The sequence below is a fragment of the Eptesicus fuscus genome, chromosome 15 (assembly GCF_027574615.1).
Source record: "Eptesicus fuscus isolate TK198812 chromosome 15, DD_ASM_mEF_20220401, whole genome shotgun sequence".
Lineage (NCBI taxonomy): Eukaryota > Metazoa > Chordata > Mammalia > Chiroptera > Vespertilionidae > Eptesicus > Eptesicus fuscus.
The window spans coordinates 46,709,624-46,730,652 of record NC_072487.1 but is presented as its reverse complement, the minus strand read 5'-3'; the positions used below and the strand labels follow the sequence as shown (position 1 = coordinate 46,730,652).

Genomic DNA, 21,029 nt, shown 5'->3' with positions numbered 1-21,029 from the left:
ACAACACTAATGGAACTAGGGACTAGGGAGAAATGTGATCATTAGCTTCATGGTTTCTGAACTTTCATACACAGAGAAACAGAGGGAGGATGGCAGAACGAGTTGGATGAAGGAATTGATATTTATGGGTCAGGATAGAGACAATGTGAGAGAGACCCAGTTAGTCCAGCTGGCCGGGGTACTCTCTTGATATAAGGTAAGAACGTGAGTTCTGTCCCTGGGTAGCCAGTTGATTTTTCTCTGTTCTTTAGTAACAGACTGAAGGCCGACTCACTTGCAAAAGTAAACTCTTTGCAGGAGCAAAGGTGGGGATGATTATTGGGCATGAGAGTATAAATGGATCTGAAGTTCCATGACTCTTGCAGGAAAGTAAGTCAGGTGGCTGGTCAGTGGTGCCATATCAAGTAGTTTCCTATACTAAAGACATTCCCTAACACGGAGGCTAGCTCTTTTGATATAATTAGATAGTGTAGGATTTTATCCTGCCCCCTCTATATCAACCACTTTGTTGGAACATTAGGAATATGGGCACTCTGTCTAATTGCCTTCATTATCTAATAACAAGCTTGGGTTCCACTTTAATGCACCCAAAAGGTCAATGGCATGGTTAAATAAATGTGCTAAATAATAGCAACAGGATAAAAAAATATTGATGTCTATGTATATTCATAGCATATATAGTAATAAGAATAATATAAAAACTATGTGTTAGATTACTTTTTTCTTTCTAAAATTCCTCCCCCACCCTTTGGTTCAAAATCATACAAATCTAATCTCTTATAAATCATAGGAATCTCTCTGTTATGAACTTATTTTTAGAATTTGTCAACTGTAACATTGTACAAAATACCAACATGGACATACTTCTGGAGAGTATTAGTGAAAGGTCCCCTTGCCAGAAACCCAGTTAAGGCCTAGGTGCCTGAAATATCAGAAGAAATTGGAGATTATTGGGCGCTAACTCCATCAAGTTTAAGTAAGGTTGAATGTCTAAGGAGAGATTCCAAGTCATCAGAGGTCCTTGCACCAGGGATGCTGGTGGAAGAAGGGCATCCCTAAATAGTAGGAAACATCAGATATAACCAGCTTGTCCCTTTAAGACCCAGCACACTCCATGAAAGAAGTTGGCTGACCAGGATGAAGAACTGGGAGACAAAAAGTGATTGGCTGCTTCAGTTGAGCGGTAATCCACATTTGGAGTCATCAAGAATGCTGACCCTAAACCAGAACTCTCAGCCTGCCGAGGCAGGACAGGGAGCCTCTTACTTCCTGAGTCTTCCCAGCCCACTACACAGGCCTCACCCGCTCTATGATGTTCACCATGTGGAGCTGAGCAAATGCGGATTTGGGAATCACTCTAGACCAGACCTGACATGGCCAGTCCAACCCCCCACCTCTGTTTTAACCCATGTACCATGAATCCAATGTGAAATTTGAAACTGGCAATAATGCACTCACTGCAGTCCCTACAAATTTTCCAGCACAATCCACCCGAAACGAACCACTGCTATAGAAATATAAACAAAGCCCAGTCCTAATAAAGGTTGGGGCACAAATAGTTAGACTTTATATCACAGGATGATTAAAAGGACATTCGTAAGACTAGGAAGCCATATATCCAAATGATATCAGCAGTTATCTCTAGCCGCCAGAATCTTTGCTTCTTACATTTTCTAAATGTTTCTCATTTTAGGGCTCCTGAAGGCATTTAATTCTGTCTTATTGGCTAAAACCATCAGGTCGGTGACCAAGCCACTGTGGTTTGCCTGGGACTGACCTGGTTTAAAACTGAAAGTTTCATATCCTACAAACCTCCTCAGTCCTGGTGGTCACTGTACTACTGGCATTCCCTTTTTCCTATAGGCCACAAATATTGCCTTTTAATTTTCCCCTCCCTGAGGAGGTCAGGCATTCAGAAACAGGAAGCTTTCTCTAAGCAAAAGGGAGCAGGCTCAGCAGAGGGCAGTGTGGACTCAGCAACCTGTGGGCTCCCCTCAGGAGGCAGCTCTTGCTCCCACTTAGAAACTAAACTTGAGGAACCAGATGGCCATTGGGCATGGCTATCAGTGCGTGGCTAAGAAGTAGTTCAACAGTTTTTTCCTGTCCCTAGTATGGAGCAAATTTGTCTTAACCTGCCTTTCAAGAGAAGTAAAAACTAAAAGGAAAAGAACACTCAGACACACAAACAAAAGACGACTATGATATCAGTGAGGATCAAGGGCAGCAAGCCTGTGCCTTCCTAAGGAGAGCTGGCATGATGAGTCACCTGAGAAGCCCAACCGTGGTGGGCTACCCTCTCAGCTGGCAGAATTAGTGAAGACAGAGAAAACTCGCACTTTACAAGGAGAAAATCTGCATCTCGTACAAAAGCCCCCTTCAAGGACTGAGTGTCACATCCAAGGAAAACTCCCATGGTGCCATCTTGACTTAACCATAGGGAGCACTCAGGGCTCAAAGCATCTGGGTAGCAGGAGCTTCCTCCCAACACAAGAGGCTCCTCTGCATTTGTGTATGCTGAGCTGGCCCTGGTCCACAATCTGCTGGCACATGCAAGAGTGGCCAACTGGAAACCAAAACAGGGTTGGGAGGGATCTTGATTGGATTTACCCTGCTGGTACCCATTCTCCAGTTGAGCTGGGCCTTGGGAAACCCCCAGAACACATGCATTAGGATCCTGCATCTGCTGGCCTGTTTCCAGCATAGCACTGATGACTTGGTGAAATTGGATTGAAATGTTTGATGTGAGAGGGCTGCATAATTCTATCTTGGCTGGCCGATGATGTGGAAGTAAAACAGTTTACAGAATATCACTACAAGTGCTTCCTTGACCTAAATCCATCATCATTTTTTCCTTTTCAGCTGTTACCTGTAAGATAGGAATATTGTCTCTAGGGATCTAGGCATCCTATAATCAGGTGGTATTTCTTTTTGGATAAGAATAATATCACCCAGTGGTCAAATGCTAATAAAATGATGACTCTTATTTTACTTGTTGTGAATGTGCTTGAAACTGGTTTGCTAACAAATCTTCACCTCAGTGGAGTTTATAACATGGCTTACATTGTAAATGTAATTATGCAGCATGTATTCATTTCCTTTCTTCTAGGGAACTCAAGTTGCTTTTTAAAGCATTATTTGATAGCTTCTTACTATCTCCTCTGGAGTTGAAAAGAGAATATAATATCAAGCTGTTATAGCTAGCGATGGGGGACTATAGTACCAAGAGGGAGAGAGAATTGAACTGGGACCTACAGAATCCAAGCAATGTGCCATGAAGACCCCCAAGGGGTGAATTGCCAACCCAGTGTGCCATAAACGAAGCAATTTCTAAGGATCCTAAAATAACTGTGTTCTCTCTGTCATAACAATCATGCTGGGCACAATGGACTTAGCTTGTTTTTAAAGTGTAGGCTATGCCCTTCAAAGGGATATAAACAGTTTCCAAACCAGCTATATTTGGCCAATTAAATGCTTAGAAGAACATATATTTTTGAAAGACAAAATTAAGAGGCAAAGGACAGAGATAAGTGCTAAAGCAATTGTTTCTACCTGTTTTTAAATCAAAATGGACCATGGACACAGATTGTATTCAAGTTTGAAGATAACTTCAGGTAACTCTGTGCCCTTATCCTTTGATCTAATGAGCTCCTAGAGTCCTGGACATAATTAAGAATTTTTGCTCAGGGGTACTCAAAGTAACATTGCAAATGTGTTCAAACCTTTGCAGTTCTATGAAAAATATCACCTCCTTTCCTTCTCTTTGTTGGTAACACAATGATGGTGTGGGTATGACATTAAGGGGAGGAGAGGGTGCCCCGTGTGATCTTTTCAGCTACTGTTAAAATACTCCCTGCCTTTATAACCTTTTATTTCCTTATTCTTAGCTGGTCTATGAATCTGTGCTTATCTAAATAATTGCCTAGTAAGCATATAACCAATAGGAAAACACACATGCGTGAGCACACACACATACACACACATACACACACACGCGCACATGAGCGCATGCGCGCGCGCACACACACACAGACACACACTATAATACCTGGAAAAATATGGCACATTCTGTAGGAAATCAATAAAGATCCATTTCATTGGAAATGGAACCAAAAGGAACAAATGTCAGAATTCTTTATATGCATCTGTCACAAGGAGTTACTAGCCCTACATACATAGAGGGCATGCTCTGTGAGAACACATACAGTACATATTTAGGGACAATTCTCATTTAATTTAGGCCCTAGGCCTAGGACCCTAGCTAATTTACAAGGCTGCTCTAGGAAAGACACAATTTTAGGAATGACAATAGTCTATGGCATTTGATTTTCCTGCAGGGGAAGCTATAACACATTCCCACTCTTCAAGAGAACCTAAGATTGATGACTTGGGTGTTTTGCTGGCTAGTGTTTTTTTTTTTTTTTTTTTCTTTCTTTTTTCTTTTTTTTTTCACCCTTTCATTATTTTTTTCAACTCCCTTTGTATCATGCCTAGCAAAATTTTTCTCAGCAGTCAAGGAAAGTATAGCAGCACAGCTGCCCTTGAGCCAAGTTTGTAAATCCTACTGGGAAACCACCCGTGCTGTCAGATGATGTGGTTTTCAGACACGTCTATACAGACTAGTTGAATTAAAGACCAACTCCAGACTTGATGTTGCTGAGCTCCTCAGCTCCATCTTGCCATCCTGATTGATCGAGGAGATGGGTCTATAGTTAAAGTGGCATAGCACTTTGAGGGCTTAGTCATTAGAGCACACTGCTTTCTCTTTGGAAGGTAACTTCTTGCTTGGCTAGGGTATGGAAGCTAAGGAGTGACGTCAAGATGTTTTCTGGCCAGAATTTGCAGATAACCATAGAACTCTTCTCCTCCATCAGGCATGGATTTAGCCTCCTTTAGTTCCTGCAGTGACACAGGAGCCTCCAAATACCAAATTATTATCAGGCGGTCTTGGGGGAACCTCTGGGCCCTGCAATAAAGTAGACAGACTTGCTATTGGAAAGTGCTCAGGAGCAATTCAGCCCTGTTCCTATTGCTCTAAAATCCTGCAAACCATCTCTAGACTTGGTAAATGAAAGCCTGACATAGCTCCTGATAGTAAAAAAGTACTTTGGGGATATAATTTATTAACATTCTTCACTTAAATGATCTTACATATCATTTAAAGCAGTCTGGTTTTGTTCAGGATATTTTGTTGTTGTTCTTGTTCATTTGTTTTTAAAGCAAAATTACATAAGTATGGAGGCTGAGTAATTTTGGAAAAGTGACTTCTGAGCATCATCTGTAAAATAAAGTATTTATATTAAATTATCTTTATCGTCTAACTCAGGGGTCACAGACAAGTGGTGGATTATGGGTCAAATCTGAATCAACCTGGTGTTATTTATTGTTCTCACCCAGTGTTTTAAACTTGGGGAAATTCACAATAAAATATTTTAATAAGTGCCTGTTCTCACTGGAAAAATTGAGCATCTGGTAATATCAGGTCATGTTTAAGCACAGCCTTCACAGTGCCATATCGTCTTTCTGATCTTGCCTGTTTCTCATATTGACCTGCATAATCTTGTAGGTAATTGGAGTTTAGGACCCTAGCTCTAAGCTATTCTATTATAGTGCATTGTAATTATATGATGAAATTTTTAACCATTGGTCTCCTTAACAAGATTCTCTGAAGGCAAGGAACATTTCATTATCACCACCAAATCTTCTGTTCCTGGCATTGTAGGAGTATTATGGATAGTTAATATATATTTAATGAATTGAAATTCACCTTCTATATTGGATTCTTACAATTCAGTAAAATAAGATTGGAACCACTCTTTCTTTGTAAGATCACACATGTATTTGAAAGCCAAGATCTTTAGGTAGCAGGTAGATTTAGGAAAGAGAAGTAAATATGCTGACTTAAGGCCCAAGACTCTAATAGGTCCAGAGGTTGGTGGTGTACCGTCCATGTGACATTTTGCTTTAAGCACATGGGAAAAGTTCTTAACTTTATCTGAGATGATAGTAAATTTGTTTTTCAGATGTAACCTAACAAACTTCTTGGAAGATCCCTTCTCTAAAGGTTTTTTACAAGTTAGGTATAAAAATGTTCCATGGGAATCACTTAATTGAAAGCTAATCTACCAAAATTGTATGGGCCTAGAGTAACAGATCACTCTGTATAGCAGAACTATGCATTTTAAAATATTTTAATTTCTGGATGTCTGCTATTAGGATATTCAAAAATCATGTTTTTTGTTAAAAGATTATTCCTGCTAAAATTGTTATCTAAATCTGCTTAACTTGGATAATTAAAAACATGTCTAACAAGTAAACTATTAGGTAGGCAAGTGTAATAGGAATAGAGCCAATGAAGAAGGCTATGGGTCATCTTTACTTGTTACAAGTCTGTTAGTAATTAATACTTCAGTAATATATATCCACATCTGGTCAACATTTGGCCAACATCAAAAGTATATCATGTCCCATGATATGAAGGAATAATTCAAGATATTGTTTCTGCTCTTGAGGAGCTTACAATCTAATATAAATAAGACTACAGAAACACATACATGAGAGTGGTTATAGTCTTAAACAAAATGCAACAGATACATTGAAGATAAAGCTAAAATATATGGGGTAAAGAATGACTTTTTAAAAAGGTTGAAGATAAGGAGAGAAGTAAATTGCTTCTTCATTCCCATTTCTTTGAAAAATGATTCATAGAAGATGTATGATTTTAAGTGTTCTTCAAATCATGAAATAGTGTATGGCTTGAAGCCTAGAGGAAAAAAAATTTCTGAGTGACTGGAAATACTGAGCTGAATAAGGATGGCTGGGTGAAGGGTCCAGAAAGACTTTCCAAGGAATGAACCATCAAATTGAGAATCAATGGCCTGGATCCCTCTGGTAGAGGACAGGAGCTAAGGGGAGACTGCAGGTCTCCTCAACTCTCTTCTAAATGCAGGTGGTGTACAGTGGCTAAACCACAAAACCAAGACTCCTCAAAAATAATAAAAATGTCTAGTTCAAAACCTTTGCAAAAATCTCCATGGACTCTACGTTAAAGAAATGACCTTTGGAAACTTTCTTGTGGATTTCTAGGGTAAGAAAGCACTTCTAGATAGAACCATAGACCCAGAAGCCATCTAGTCTACTTTCTTCTATAGGATCTCATTAGTTTGTTTGTTTGTTTGTTTGTTTGTTTGTTTGTTTCTTTGCTTGCTCATTTGTTAATTCTCTCTTATTGGACTTATTGAGCCGATGCTAAATACTTGATTATTCAGGTTTACCTACTTCATTTTTCAACTATCCACAAAGGAGAGCAAACTCTTCGAACAGGTTGATTTTAGTCAACCTCAATTATAATACAGCCTCAGGCTAACTGAAGTATGTTATACAGCCTGATATTGATGGTGACAGGAGTGCCAAAGTACTCTGTTCCTAGGGAGGACAATCAAAATGATGACAGATTCTCTTACCATAATATCCTGCTTTGCCTTAGTCAACATTTGACTGCAATGCATGCAGGGTGTTTCAAGGACCTTTGGAGGATAATTATCTCAACAAAAAATGCACATTTTTAAGCAATACCTCCACACGTCTTGTTCGTACCATAATGACAATGTTAGAATTAGAAATACCTTGATTTAAGTTAATACCTTTTATTTCAAGAAGCTCAATATTCTTCACATCTGCAATTCTATTTATCTTGTCATATTACATATTCAACTGAAATCTATGGTGGGGTCCAATCTCATGTATTTACAAGCTTATAATTTTATTCTTCTTAACAATGAAACTCAAATCCACTGTTAAACATACCTTGGGATAAATTTGAGTAAATAGGAGGCAATAATAGGTGTTTCCTCATATGTGAACAGATCTGATACTCATTATTAAGCCTCCTTATCCCATGATAGTCTCAGTGTAAAGTAAGTCCCCAAATACTAACCTTCTAAGAGTCCCACCTTACCTCTCAGGATAAAAGAATTTAAGGTGGGGTGAGAACATTCAAATAGAATATACCCATTATTCGGTGCCAGGGAACTCCTGGAACCTGGGCCACCTAATGTTCTACCTTCATATCCCCTTATTCATGTGTAAGGGAAGGTTTGGAGTTCCAATGGCATAAGACCCGTTTGTCCCTTGTGATTTTATTCTTTGTTGTCCTTAAGTCTGTGCTCCATTTTTTATATTTGGGCACTGTCTCAAAAAATAGAGTAAGAGTCTCAGAAAAAAAAACAACAACCTGTAAGCTTTCAATAGAGGCTTTTGGGTTCATTTGGTTCTAAAAAAATATGTCAGAGTACTTAACATGTCTCTTTGCCATCATGACATCACAAGAAGCTTCATGCTGAGAACTAAGACTGAACAAATAATACAGAACTACCAGAATTGATACCACCTGTGTGCAACACAGCTCCTCATGATGACTTATAAGGTATATTTTAATGATTTTCAATAAACCAAATTTAAATCCTATCAATTGCCTGATATACTGTATGTTCATTCTAATGATACTTCTGGTTTCTTTCTTTTTTTCAAGATAAGTATGCCTTCATTCCAACTTCATTTTGACAAATGGTTTTTGAAAATGGATCCCAAGAGAAGCCAGAAATTGCCCACAGTTCCAAGCCCAGCAGAAGACACGCCCTGAGAATTCCATAAGAAACAAACTAAAGAATCTATTCTGTGGTCCCAAAGCCCCAAGAATACTTAGACATTTCACAGCCTTCCTCCCCCAAGTCATCCTTGTCAAGGATTCTGATAAACATGCTTATAGATACAGCTATGCAACAAATGGGCCAGTAAGTATAAACAGCTGTACTTACATGTGTCTGGCTTGAGCTGACTGTTGGTGATGCCAAAGTACTGGGGATTTTCAATAACAGGGATCTTCGTCATTCCAATAATGACAGCATCAGGGCCGCCCTCTGAAGATGATGGAGTATTACTCCCATTGGAGATGTGGTGGAGTGGGCTAGCAGAGTCATCATCATTGCTGATAACTGAAGCTGGGCCTGGAGTTGGAAAAAATACACATTCTCTTGTAATTTTTAATGCCTTTGTTGAGTGGTAACTCACATACATAAAATTCACCCATTTAAAATGTACACTTCAGTGGGTTTTAATATATTCAAAGAGTGTTGCAACTATCACTACAATCTAATTTTAGGACATTTTCATCATTCCAAATAGCTGTCATTCCCCATTCGCTCCACTTCCAGCCCCAGACATCCATAAACTTTACTTTCTATCTCTGTGAACTTACCTATTCTGAAAATTTCATGTAAATGAAATCATAATATGTGATCTTTGAGGACACATTTTTTTTTTACTTAGCATAATGTTTTTAAGGTTCATTCACTTGTAGCATGTGTCATTATTATATTCCTTTTTTGTTGCCAAATAATATTTCATTGTATGGATATGTCACATTTTGTTGAACCATTCACCAATTGATAGACACTTAGGGTTGTTTAACGTTGGGGCTGTTGTGAATAATGCTGCTACGAGCATTCATATACAAGATTTTTGTGTAGACATACATTTTCATTTCTCTTGGGGGGACTTGCTGGGTCATATGGTGGCTCTCTGTTTAACTTTTTGAGGAACTGCCAAACTGTTTTCCAAAGTGGCTGCACTATTTTATATTCCCACCAGCAACATATGAGTGTTCGGATTTCTGGACTTCCTTCTTCTGTAATTTAATATGCAGCCTTCCTCTCTGTTCTCTGAACATCCATCTTTAGAACACTGGCTCATTGAAACTCCCAGCATCAATTTAAGATCCTGTTTCACAGTGTACTGAAATATGTACGAGGAGCTCAAAGATCTGAGTTCCTTTCTCCACTCTTTGGACAAGTTACTTACTTTCTTTGTACCTCTGCAACCACTTACATTTGTAACATGTGCAAAATGATACCTGCTTGCTATTTTATGAGACTACTGATATGAAAATGCACTGTAAATTTAAATGTGTCATGAGTATGAATTGCTACTAGGTTTTAGTAAATGAAGTTACAACTGGTGGACTAGAATTACATTGAACTGTCCTATTACTCTGTTCCTCTTTCTGTATGTTCTGTCTGTAGCTGCATCATGTTTGCCTACAAAATAATGGCTCACTCCCACAATTTACCTGCTTTGCTTTTAATCATAATATTATTTATTTATAGAGTCATTCCATGGATGTCTTTATACTAAAGCAATAACCATAGCATTTTTCATATGACACTTTAACTTTCTAGCCCAGAGTCTCACAATGTATATGTCCATAAATACAGTCTACTGTGTCTTGTCTAAATCATTAATCCATTGACCATTAAACCCACAGTGTTTAGATTAAACCAAAAATAGATTCACGAAGACAAAGGTCTATATGAAAGCTTCAAAACAATTAAGATATCGGTGGCTCATAGTAGACACCCATACATGAAAAGTAGACAAAGCCCCCTAGATATCTATATATATAAAAGTCTAAGCAACTGGCCAACTGGCCGACTGGACAGTAGCTATGACGTGCACTGACCACCAGGCGGTAGACATTCAATGCAGGAGCGGAAACTACAGGCACGAAAACATGGAACAGACTGATGAATCTCAGAGAGAAGGAGGAAGGGGAAGGGCAGAAAGAGATTAACCAAAGATCTTATATGCATACTAGAGGTCCAATGGATGGATTCGTGCACCGGTGGGGTCCCTCGGCCTTGCCTGCAGGGATTGAGCCAAAACTAGCTCTCCGACATCCCCCGAGGGGTCCTGGATTGTGAGAGGGTGCAGGCCAGGCCGAGGGTCCCCACCAGTGCATGAATCTGTGCACCAGGCCTCTCGCATATTTATGACATGTGTTTTTGCAGCAAACTAACTGGGTGCAGGGTCCCATGGAAAGCAACCACTGGCCAGGACTACTAGCATAAGCCAGGAGGAAGATAGGAAGGAAAGGATGGGAAGAAAGACAAAGGGAAGGCAGTCAAGGCAAATGCATACTAAGGAAAGGAAAGTCTGAATCACTACTTTCATAGCAAGAGAATGTATATTCATCCAACCTCCAGGATGCATGTTTCAGCATCTCCTTCCATTCTTTACCTCTTCCCTCTCACTTGACTATTGTAATGAGAAGCACCACAATTCTAAAAACAAAAGCTGTTGGGTCATACATTTTTAAATCCCCTCTGCAATATCATTGTAATCCATCTCCCAATTCAAGATCCATTTTCCCCTTCGTATGGGGATTATCACAGTATGTAGTGATAACAATTGGACATTCCCCAGCTAGCTGAATCTTAAACAAACTATGCAAGAGGCAGCCAACTGCTATTAAAGGTAATTTTTTAAAGCATTCTCTCAAGGGGATGTTCATTTGAGATGCCTTTAATGATACACTCTGGCTTAATTCTGCAAACAAGTCCTCACACAGCCAATTTAGAAGCCACAGAACACTCAAAGAAAAGGCAATCTCCCCAGTTGCACTCCTCTTGTGCCTAGCTCACCAGCATTAGCAAAGTGCAGAAATTCTGCCAAGAATAAAGACAAGTTCTTTCTAATATCCTTAACCATCTCTGTTTCACTATTTGCTTTCTGGCAGACCTAGATCACCCAGAGTTTAAATCCAGAGATGGAAAATAGAAATATGTTGTGCTAAGATTTCTGCATTGTGTCCCTGCTGGCTCCCTTACTCTGTTCCTGGTGCAGCTGTCCCCTCTTTGGGGTGACCCAACTACTCTACTGCCTGAGCTCCCTGAGCAGGCAGGATCACACATTTCTCAACAGATTCCAGGCTGCCCATTTACCCTCAGAAATACAGGAATTGTCATGTTCAAGTACTCCACATGCTGTCAGAAGGCCAGTGATATTTGCTTCTGGAGCCCCTGAAAGGAGTAAGAAACATCTGATCCCAGTTGCCTTTGTCACTGATTCTTGTGGCCCAAGTCAGACTACCAATATTCCTATAGCATCTCATCATTTCAGAGGAAGTTGATACCTAGAAGACAATGTTGAGATTCCTCCAGGAATCCGAGCTCTAAATCATCTGCCATGGACACAGTGGAGCTCTAACTTAAAGAGCTCAACCCAGAGACTTGCTCTTTGCGTCCCTTCCTCCACCAAAGGACACTCTTTCCTTCCCTGACCTCTCTGAGTAAAACCCCAGACTCTGAAGTATCAAACTGAAAGAAAATGGTCTTTCCTTTTGGGGCAGGATGATGGTGACAGTGGTGGATTTTTAAGCATATGGAGGGTATAAAGTACCAGAGGTAATTTTTCAAAAGCCTTTTCACTTTGCCAGGAGGTCGCTGTTGACAAATCTGACTGGTATACAAACCTCAACCATTTATCAATTGGAATATTAATTCCAGTGCTGTGTTCTTCATTGTTGATGTTCCAAAGTCTGGAAGATTGATGTGGCTGGCAAGGCTGCAGGAATTCAGCCCATTTTTCTAGGAACATTTTGATCTAATAGAGCTCAGCAAAGTTGGGAAGGGGGGAAATGCTCTCAACGGGGACAATGAATGTCTATATAATTTGACAGCCGCCTGTCTGTGCATGTCACACGATGTGTCATTGTGTGTGTCTGCACGTGCTTGGGGAGATACAATGAAAAGACAGACAGAAGAGTCAGGGGCACATCACAGTGTTATAAGAAATTCATATGAGGACTTGAGAAAATGTCTTATAAAATTAATAAAAAGTTTTAAATTGCTGGGTATGTGCAATTTGCTGAGTTTGGGGTAGAGAGTTCTAATTACTGAGCTGACAAATATGACTTATGCCTGGAAACATTTTTAGCCTATTTTTCTTTTAATATGTCTCAAGTTCAAAGAGCCATTTTTTCTTTTATCAGAGCTTCTGGGTAAGGTCTCTACATCTATGACTTTATAGTCCTCTCTAAGCCTAACTTAGACTTATTCTCTTGAAATAAGAATCCATGAAGGTCGTCTGGGGAAGGACCAACAATGCCTTCAGGGCAAGGAGAGAGATCACTGTTCTTGAGCAACTGTATAAGCATGTCTTATGTTTTCTGTATTCTCATGCTTCAATCTTGGGCTTGATGACACTGAGGGACTGTCCTGTGTCATCCTCAGGTAGTAAGGAATTTGCCTCTGAGTGAACCTTTCATATACAAACCAACTAATCTGTAATCTACACCCCAACCACATCCCTTTTCAAGTTATCATACTCCAGGCCATTATCCATGTGTCCCATTACCCCAGAACCAGGTATCAGACAACTAGGGACAATTCCTACACCCCAGAACCCACTGAAGCTCCTCAAACCATCCAATCCTAAACCTGCTACCCCTGCCTCATCCAGTTTCCTCCTGATTCCTTTTTGTTTCCTATATTTGTTTGATTTACAGTTTTCCCTGAGGAAACCACAATAAAGGCTCTTGTTCATGTTTTCCCCTCACTTCTTCTGCCTCCTGATTGACTCAGGTGCTTCTCCCTGAGGTCCCCTGGCCACATGGTGTGCCCTCTTCTCTGGGGAACTGTGAATAATGAATTATCTTTGCATCAATGGCCTCACCATCCCTGAATAATAACCAAACCAACATTTTAAAGCAGCAGTGCCTCTGATGAACCGTAGCTGAAAGAACAATTCTGAAGAATTGTTTCTGCTGTGGCCTAAAAGGGTGAAATCCTGCTGTTGGAGCTTTTGAGGAACCAGCACCTTCCTGCAGGGTGAACTGGCCTGAAAAATGTTTAAGTGTTAGAGTGATTTGCTATTTAGTGGAGGGAAGACCCCATCCCACAGCACTGTTATGGGAGAGTTTATCACCCAACTCCTCCTGCCCCACCACACACACACACACACACACACACACACACACACACACACATGCACACGCACACTCATACACAACACAAGCCACCTGCAACACTGCCCAGGACTCTCTCTGGTTTCTCAAAATGCCTATGATCAATTGTATCTGAAATGTGTCCTGGGGCGTCGCCAACAAATCCTGAGGTAGTTGAGCTTAATTTCCAACTTGACCACATCTCCACTTTCCCTTTGCTGGTTGAGAGCTCTTCCCTTGGAATTCATGGGGCTAGTTAAGGGCAGACTGACTGATATCAAGTTCAAAAAGAGAAATGAACAGGATTCCTCATATGGACAGGGAGGGCTCACAACTTGAAGGCTCCATGACACTGGTATACTTTGCTGTGGTTTTTATTTTTTTAAAGACACTGGTATACTTTGCAGTTTTACCTAGAGCCAACCTTGCAACCAAAATAAATATTAACCAACAGATGCCCAAGATGGCTAAATCTTGGAAATGCATATGCAAAATGGAAGGAAGTCTGTCTTTTCATGCCTTCTCAGCAATTCCTCTTCATTGTCTCTGTACGCATAGAAAATACTAAACAAATTGGAGGTCCCGGGAGATCACACCTGATTTCAATCCTAGTGATGAGATAGATACATTATCTGCACTCATTTGGTAGCTATAAGCTCTGCTTTTCCATTGTCAACACAATTGCAAGGAATCGAAGGCAATCAAGCACAAATCATAGTGTCTGGATGTTAGCCTTGTTTTGAAAGAGAAATGGTCATAAACAAACAGCTGATTTACCAATGCAGAAATTTATTACATCGTGGCCAATGAGAGAAAGTTAAGACCCACGCTTTCCAGGCATGAATATTCAGCCAGCTTTGCTGGGCATGGAGCTGCAGTCCAGTTGTATTTTATTTCCTTAATCTTCTTAGAAATGCATCAACAACCTAGAACTGGATGACAGTTGCCACATTCCCGGAGGGTAAAAACAAGTAAACTTCAAGAATACAGAACCATTTACTGAACTGAATTAGCAAAAGTAATGCCTTTTCTAAAAAAAAAAAAAAAAAATTCTAGGCCTCCTTCTTCAGCAAGTCAAAAACCAGGAACATGAAAAAATGAATCAAAGGCCAACAAGTATGAAGAGGCTCAACAGTTTCATCCGAATTAAACACAAGCTCATTATTTATCCAAAGAAGGAGTAACTACTTACCAACACCTTGTCTTGATTTTACATTCCCAAATCCAAACCATGAGAAATCTGAAAACCACAATAGAACATAAAATAAACTTCGAAAGAGAAGTATAAACCAGACGTGTTCAGCACTGTCCTTAGTGAAATAACTCCAACGCCCTCTCAAAGCTCCATTGAGGACCGAAGCTTCCTCTCATACTCCCAACCCTTGGATTTTTGTGTAAAGGTCTATTTCTCATCCTGAGAACATGAAAGTTCAAGTCAGATAAGGGACAGCAACCAATCTTCGAGAAAAGGGACCAAAATCCAGGGTTAAAAGCTCTGAGCAGTTTTCTCCCAAAGTATGGAGTGGAACAGAAAAGTTGCTGGGTGGAAATACACAACGCATCCGAGAAATGCACGAAAGTTCTGAACCTCAGCTGTGTGAAAAAAATAAGAAGAGAAAGCAGATCTTCTCTGGAGCTAAGACAGCTAGGATTTCATGTTCCTCTTCTAGTAGAAGAGGAACATGAAATCCCATGGGAAACAGACACTTGGGCTGGATGGGGATTCAAGAGGAAAAAAAGGGAATCGATTCTATAAGGATTCCATGACTGACTTGCTATGTGACGGTGGGTAGCTCGCAGCAGATCCGTGCCTCTTACAACACAAGTTTCCATTGGTACGTGTAGGGAAAGGTCTGCCAAATGTTTGCAGGTCCTCCCGTGAATAAAACTACAGTGAAATGTCTGTTTATTTCCTGGGCTTGACTGTTCTCTTCTAGGTAATTTCCACTGGGTTCCAAGTGAATTCTGCACAGCGGAAATCCCTGGATACAAGGCCAATAAAGGAATGGGGCCCAAGTAAGTAACCGTGTTACTCAGCTGTTTAGATCTGTGGTGACTTTTTATAGGGATTATGATAAAGAGCTATGTAGAAGAAGAGCCAATTTAAATGAAACAATGTATGTAAAACCCTTTGCATACTCAAAAATGCCTTCCAAAGTTGTGTCATTATTACTATTTTTTTTTCAAGTATATCTAGCCCTTCTTTCCCTGGTATTTCAGAACTTCAGCTCTCCAAACTCTAAGCCAATTTTTACTTCTGATTGATATTCCTCTGAATGCTCTCTTCCAGGTTTTAGAAGACAGGATGAAGGTCTGGCCTCCATCCAATGCCAAATAAAGACTCCTTTGCACAGAGGACAGTGGGCCTCATTCACAGGGTCCTTGGTCTAGGGAGGCAGGGCTGAGCATGTGGATTTCTTAACTATGAAGAATCTCTATCAAATCAGGGTGTATTTTCCTCCTGGTTCCTTTTTGTTTCCTATATTTGTTTGATTTACACAGTTTTCATTAAACCGTAGGTTGAATTTTTAAGACTGCTTTTTTCACCTGAGCATTTTATCAAAATCATGTTTCTATCTTATAGAATACCCACTGAAGGACAATGGCATAGTGGTCCCCCACTGATTTATAGGTCGGATTATTTTCGATCATTAACTATAATAAACACAACTGCAAGGAATATCTTTACCCATTTTAGGTGTTCCCATCTCCATTTTCAAAAATCATTCCTTCAAGGTAAATCTTAGAAAATGGAATTATTGGGTCAAAGGGGTGACTATTGTTAAGGTTCTCAACACATGTCATCAAATTGCTTTCCCACTACATCTAGGTCTTAGTGTTACCAACAATATATGAGAAGGTAGGACTATATTTCCAATGGGAAAGCTAAGGGAACTATTTCCTACTTTTGTCCTTGCCATTGGTATGTGTCCACCTAACTGAACAGAGACCTGGCAAATACCCACCCCTGACCTGTACCACATGCAACCACTCACACTTTGTCTCCTGGGCTGGTGTTTGGCATGGGTGCAGTAAGGACTACAGCTATGGAAAGAACCAGAATAAGGCAGATAACACTTGTGTAGTCATTATAACTCACCAAGTGCCTGCCCCCCCGCCACACACACACCCCAGACAAGCCCTTTCTTTAATATATTATCCTCTGTTCACTGACAAAGAATTGAGACTCAGAGAGGCTGATAGATTTAGCAAAGGTCACAGCTCATAGTGACCCAGCCTTCTGATACCAAATCCAGGGTTTAGACTTTTTTTTTCATTCATAGCTGCCTTTCTAAAAATAGCCAAAATTAGTCAAAGTTTACAATACGATCATAAAGATTCAATTTTATATATAAAAAGCACTATAAGTATTCATTTATTTATTCAACAGAAACGGGCTGTGTGGTTTTCCCCCTAAGAGCTTACAATCAAAGATCAGCTACCCTGGAAGTATGTCCAGGATGTATGAGACTCAGGAGGAATAACTATCCAGTTGGGGCAGGGGTGGCTATTCTGTTAAGAGAGAAACATGATTTTGGCTTCTGGACAACAGGTTAGAATTAGCCCTGAATGGGGGAAAGCAGAGGGGCCATTGTCGGTGTAAGGAGTCCAGTCACGTCCAGCATGGGCAGTCCTGCCTGTGTCAAGGGGCTGATGGGGCTAGAAAGTAAAGGAAACTGAGAAACAAAATAATGGCCAAGCAAGAGGTTAAATTTTATAGGTAGTCCCCCTACTCCCACCCCCTCCAAAAAGAAATCTTAGGCTAGGCAGTAACATGATCAAGATTAGTTTTAGAAAAGTCATTTTGACTACAGGGTGCAAACAGGATTATGAGAGGGAAAAACTGAGGGCCAAAGACTGGTAAGGAAGCTTCTAGGGAAATCAAGGCACAAGAGAACTGTGGCATGAACCAGGTTCTGGGAAAAGCAGGGATGGCTGTCAGGCATATTTAGGGAGATCAACAGGACATGGTGATTGATTGCAAATTGAGGGGAGTATGGGAAGTGAATAATGAAGTTAGGGGTTTGAACAATGAGACATATGGTGATGCTGCTCACACTGTCTCCAACGAGGGTTTGGGGGTTAAACTGACAGCATAGGTGTGGGGCACAAATCCCAAAAGAGGCGTCTACATGAGGACTGGTGTTCGAACCTCAGAACACATATCTAATGCCCAAAGTCAATTTGCCCAAGATCAAGAACCCATGGTTTCATGGGAGGGCAGAAGCTAGATGCTGAACCTGGGATACGAACCTGGGATTTCTTGTTTGGATGCATAAAACACCCTGTTTTGCAGGAACAAAGGAAAGGGCATCCAGCTGAGATTAACAAACTTATTCCTAAATTGCTAAAAGATTTCTAAGTTCTCCTTAACAGTAACACAATTATTATGTAAGACAGAATACAATCTTCTTGCCCGTATCTCAGAGTACTTGGAAAACTTAAGACAAGATTATCAGAGTCACGTTGATACCTGTGCCCCCCTCCCTCACCCCAGAAGCTGTCCCTGGTCTGACAGCTCTTTCTTGATGGATTTAAGCAGTAGTCTTAAAACCTTAATACTAAATTTCACCAGCAAAATTTTCCCACAAGGCCAAAAAGAAACAATTTCTCAATTTCCTGTGATGTTTCACCCATTGGGAGTCGAGTCCTGCCAAACATTCTTTTCTATTCTGTTTAATAAGAGACACTTTATTCACTGCAAAATAAAGGGCTCCTTCAAAAGCAAATGTAGTTGCAGTGAGCTTAAAGGAACTCCTCCTTTTGGAATCTAGACCGACAAAGATTCTAAATTATAAAATTAATCAAATAAATCCATTTTACAATGAAGAAAGTTCAACCTTCCCTGACCAGAGGAGATAAATGTATTTCTTTAAATGGCACATTAACTCATTAAAAACTCAAAGATGGAACTTAAACTAAATAAAATAAATGGCAATAAGGATTGCCTTTCAAATATCTCCCAAAGGAAACAGCAAATATTTAGGGGGTTGAAAAGGAATATTTATGATGCCTAGGAGAGAATCAGAGGAGGGAGCAACAAATAGGCAATGTGAGGAAATTTAATCTTCCCTGGGGGTGCTGGCTTGCACAAACTAAAGGAGATTGTTAGAAGGGTTCTGATCTCTGGACAATGCAATTTCTGAATTTTTTTCTCTTTTAAGTTTCAGGAAAAAAATCTTTTTTTTTGTATGTCAGGAGAAAAATCAGCTTCCCTCCCTTTTAATTCTGGAGAGGTTAAAATTTGCTGTGTTCTAAAATGTAATTTCTTTGTATTTTAAGGCAAGACTCACCACCCTCCACCTCCAAGAAAAGCATCTCTAACATTCTAATGGAAGCAAATGGGAAAATATGATTCACTGACAGAAATATAATCACCTCCAACTTCTTATGGCCACACCCACTCCCTAAAGGACACAGGAAAGTGGAGCTCTGGGCTGCCTTTGCTGCAGGGAAAGTGGGGACCAGGCAGTGTCGAGCCCAGAATAGGCACTCAATAAGTGCTTGATGGAGTGGCCAGTTGCCTGTTACCTCAAAGAACTAGGAGGACCGGCCCTTGGAGTGAAGGGAAAACGAATGCAATGGATGCTTTGCTGACACTATAAGCATCACCCTTTCCAAGTGACACACAATCAGCATGAGTAATAGTTGCTTCAAATTAATTCCAGTTCCTCAGGCCACTGAACAGTGTAGTTTGGTGCCAAGTTTCCACTTCAATTTAATCTTAATCTTTCACTTAAGGACACAACCTTTATATAAGTCCCATATCCACTGACTAGGAAGTGGACTTGATTTGAGTTACATTGGTTGTGAAAATCATGATGCAAAGGGTCCTGGAATCCTCCTGACCAACTTTCATTGGCTTCATCCCTTCCCTTTCTTCAAATGCCAATGTGACTTATTATATTGTTCTCCAAGTAACATTGAACACTTCCAATTCAAAAAATATAAAGAAAAATAAGTGTATTTTATTTATTTATTTTTAAGATAGATTTTTATTGATTTCAGAGAGGAAGGGAGAGGTAAAGAGAGATAGAAACATCAATGATGAGAATCATTGATTAGCTGCTTCCTGCACGCCCCCTACTGGGCATATGCCCTTGACTGGAATCGAACCCAAGACCCAGTCTGCAAGCCAATGTTCTATCCACTGGGGCAAACTGGCTAGGACAAAAAAATAAGTGTATTTTAGCTTAAACTGTTTGCTGCTCTCTGAAATATTTGTTTTCCTTTCTTTTTCCTGGGCCCACAGCTAGACTCAGTTAACCAGCTCTCCTTGCAGTTAGTTGTGGCCATACCATTAAATCATATCCAAGGGACAGTGAGCAGAGTGAGGGGCACTATTTCTGGGTCTGGCCATCAAGACTTCCCATGCATACTACCGATGCTTTCTCCTTCTACCTATCCAAAATGAAGACAACACTTACATCAAACTTGGAATTAATGACTTAAGTCAGCAGAGAAATTCTCTACTAACTCTCCCAGAGAGGGTAGACAGTATAGAAACTAACTTATTCTACTGAGGTCCAATGAAACAATTTATCCTCCAACTCCCATTCACATGCAAAAATAAACTATTGAATTTGAACCATTATCCACTTTGAGACTTACTTACCATGGTAGAGAGTGAGCCTACCATAACTAATACATATGCACAAAGAAAAAAAAAACACATGGTTTTGATGCAGCCAAAGCAGTATGGAGTTTCCTCAAAAAAATAAAATTACCATATGATCCAGCAATTTCACTTCTGGTATTTACCTAAAGGAAATGAAAATACTAACTCAAAAAGATATATGCACCCCCACGTTCTTTGCAGCACTATTTACAATATCCAATACATGAAAGCAACCTGTGTCCATCAATGCATGAATGGGTAAAGAAAAGGTGATAATATATATATATATATATAGTGAAAATATTATTCAGCCAAAAATTGGAGGAAATCTTGCTATTTGCAATACTAGGGGTGGATCTTGAGGGCATTATACTAAGTAAATAAGTCAGACTGAGAAAGACAAATGCCGTGGAACCTAAAAAATAAAAATAAAAACTCAAAGACACAGACAGCAGATTGGTGGTTGCCAAAGGAAAGGAGGTGGGAAAGAGATGAATTGGTGAAAGGGGTCAAAAGGTAAAAGTTTCAGTTGTAACATGAATAAGTCCTGCGATGTAATGTACAACTTGGCGACTATAGTTACATTGCATGTTTCAAAGTTGCTAAAACAACAGAACTTAAAAGTTCTCATCA

General features: G+C 40.0%; 1 protein-coding gene across 1 annotated transcript in view; it reads right to left on the bottom strand.

Moving 5' to 3' along the window:
- The window catches only part of NTRK2 (neurotrophic receptor tyrosine kinase 2), a 312,618-nt gene that overhangs the window by 122,093 nt on the left and 169,496 nt on the right, over positions 1 to 21,029 (bottom strand). Inside the window, exons 13-14 of the mRNA XM_028146234.2 lie at positions 14,970 to 15,017; positions 8,814 to 9,002 (exon numbers count right to left, since the gene is read on the bottom strand). Coding sequence (XP_028002035.1) covers positions 8,814 to 9,002; positions 14,970 to 15,017 — 237 coding nt within the window. The remainder of the gene's footprint in view (positions 1 to 8,813; positions 9,003 to 14,969; positions 15,018 to 21,029) is intronic.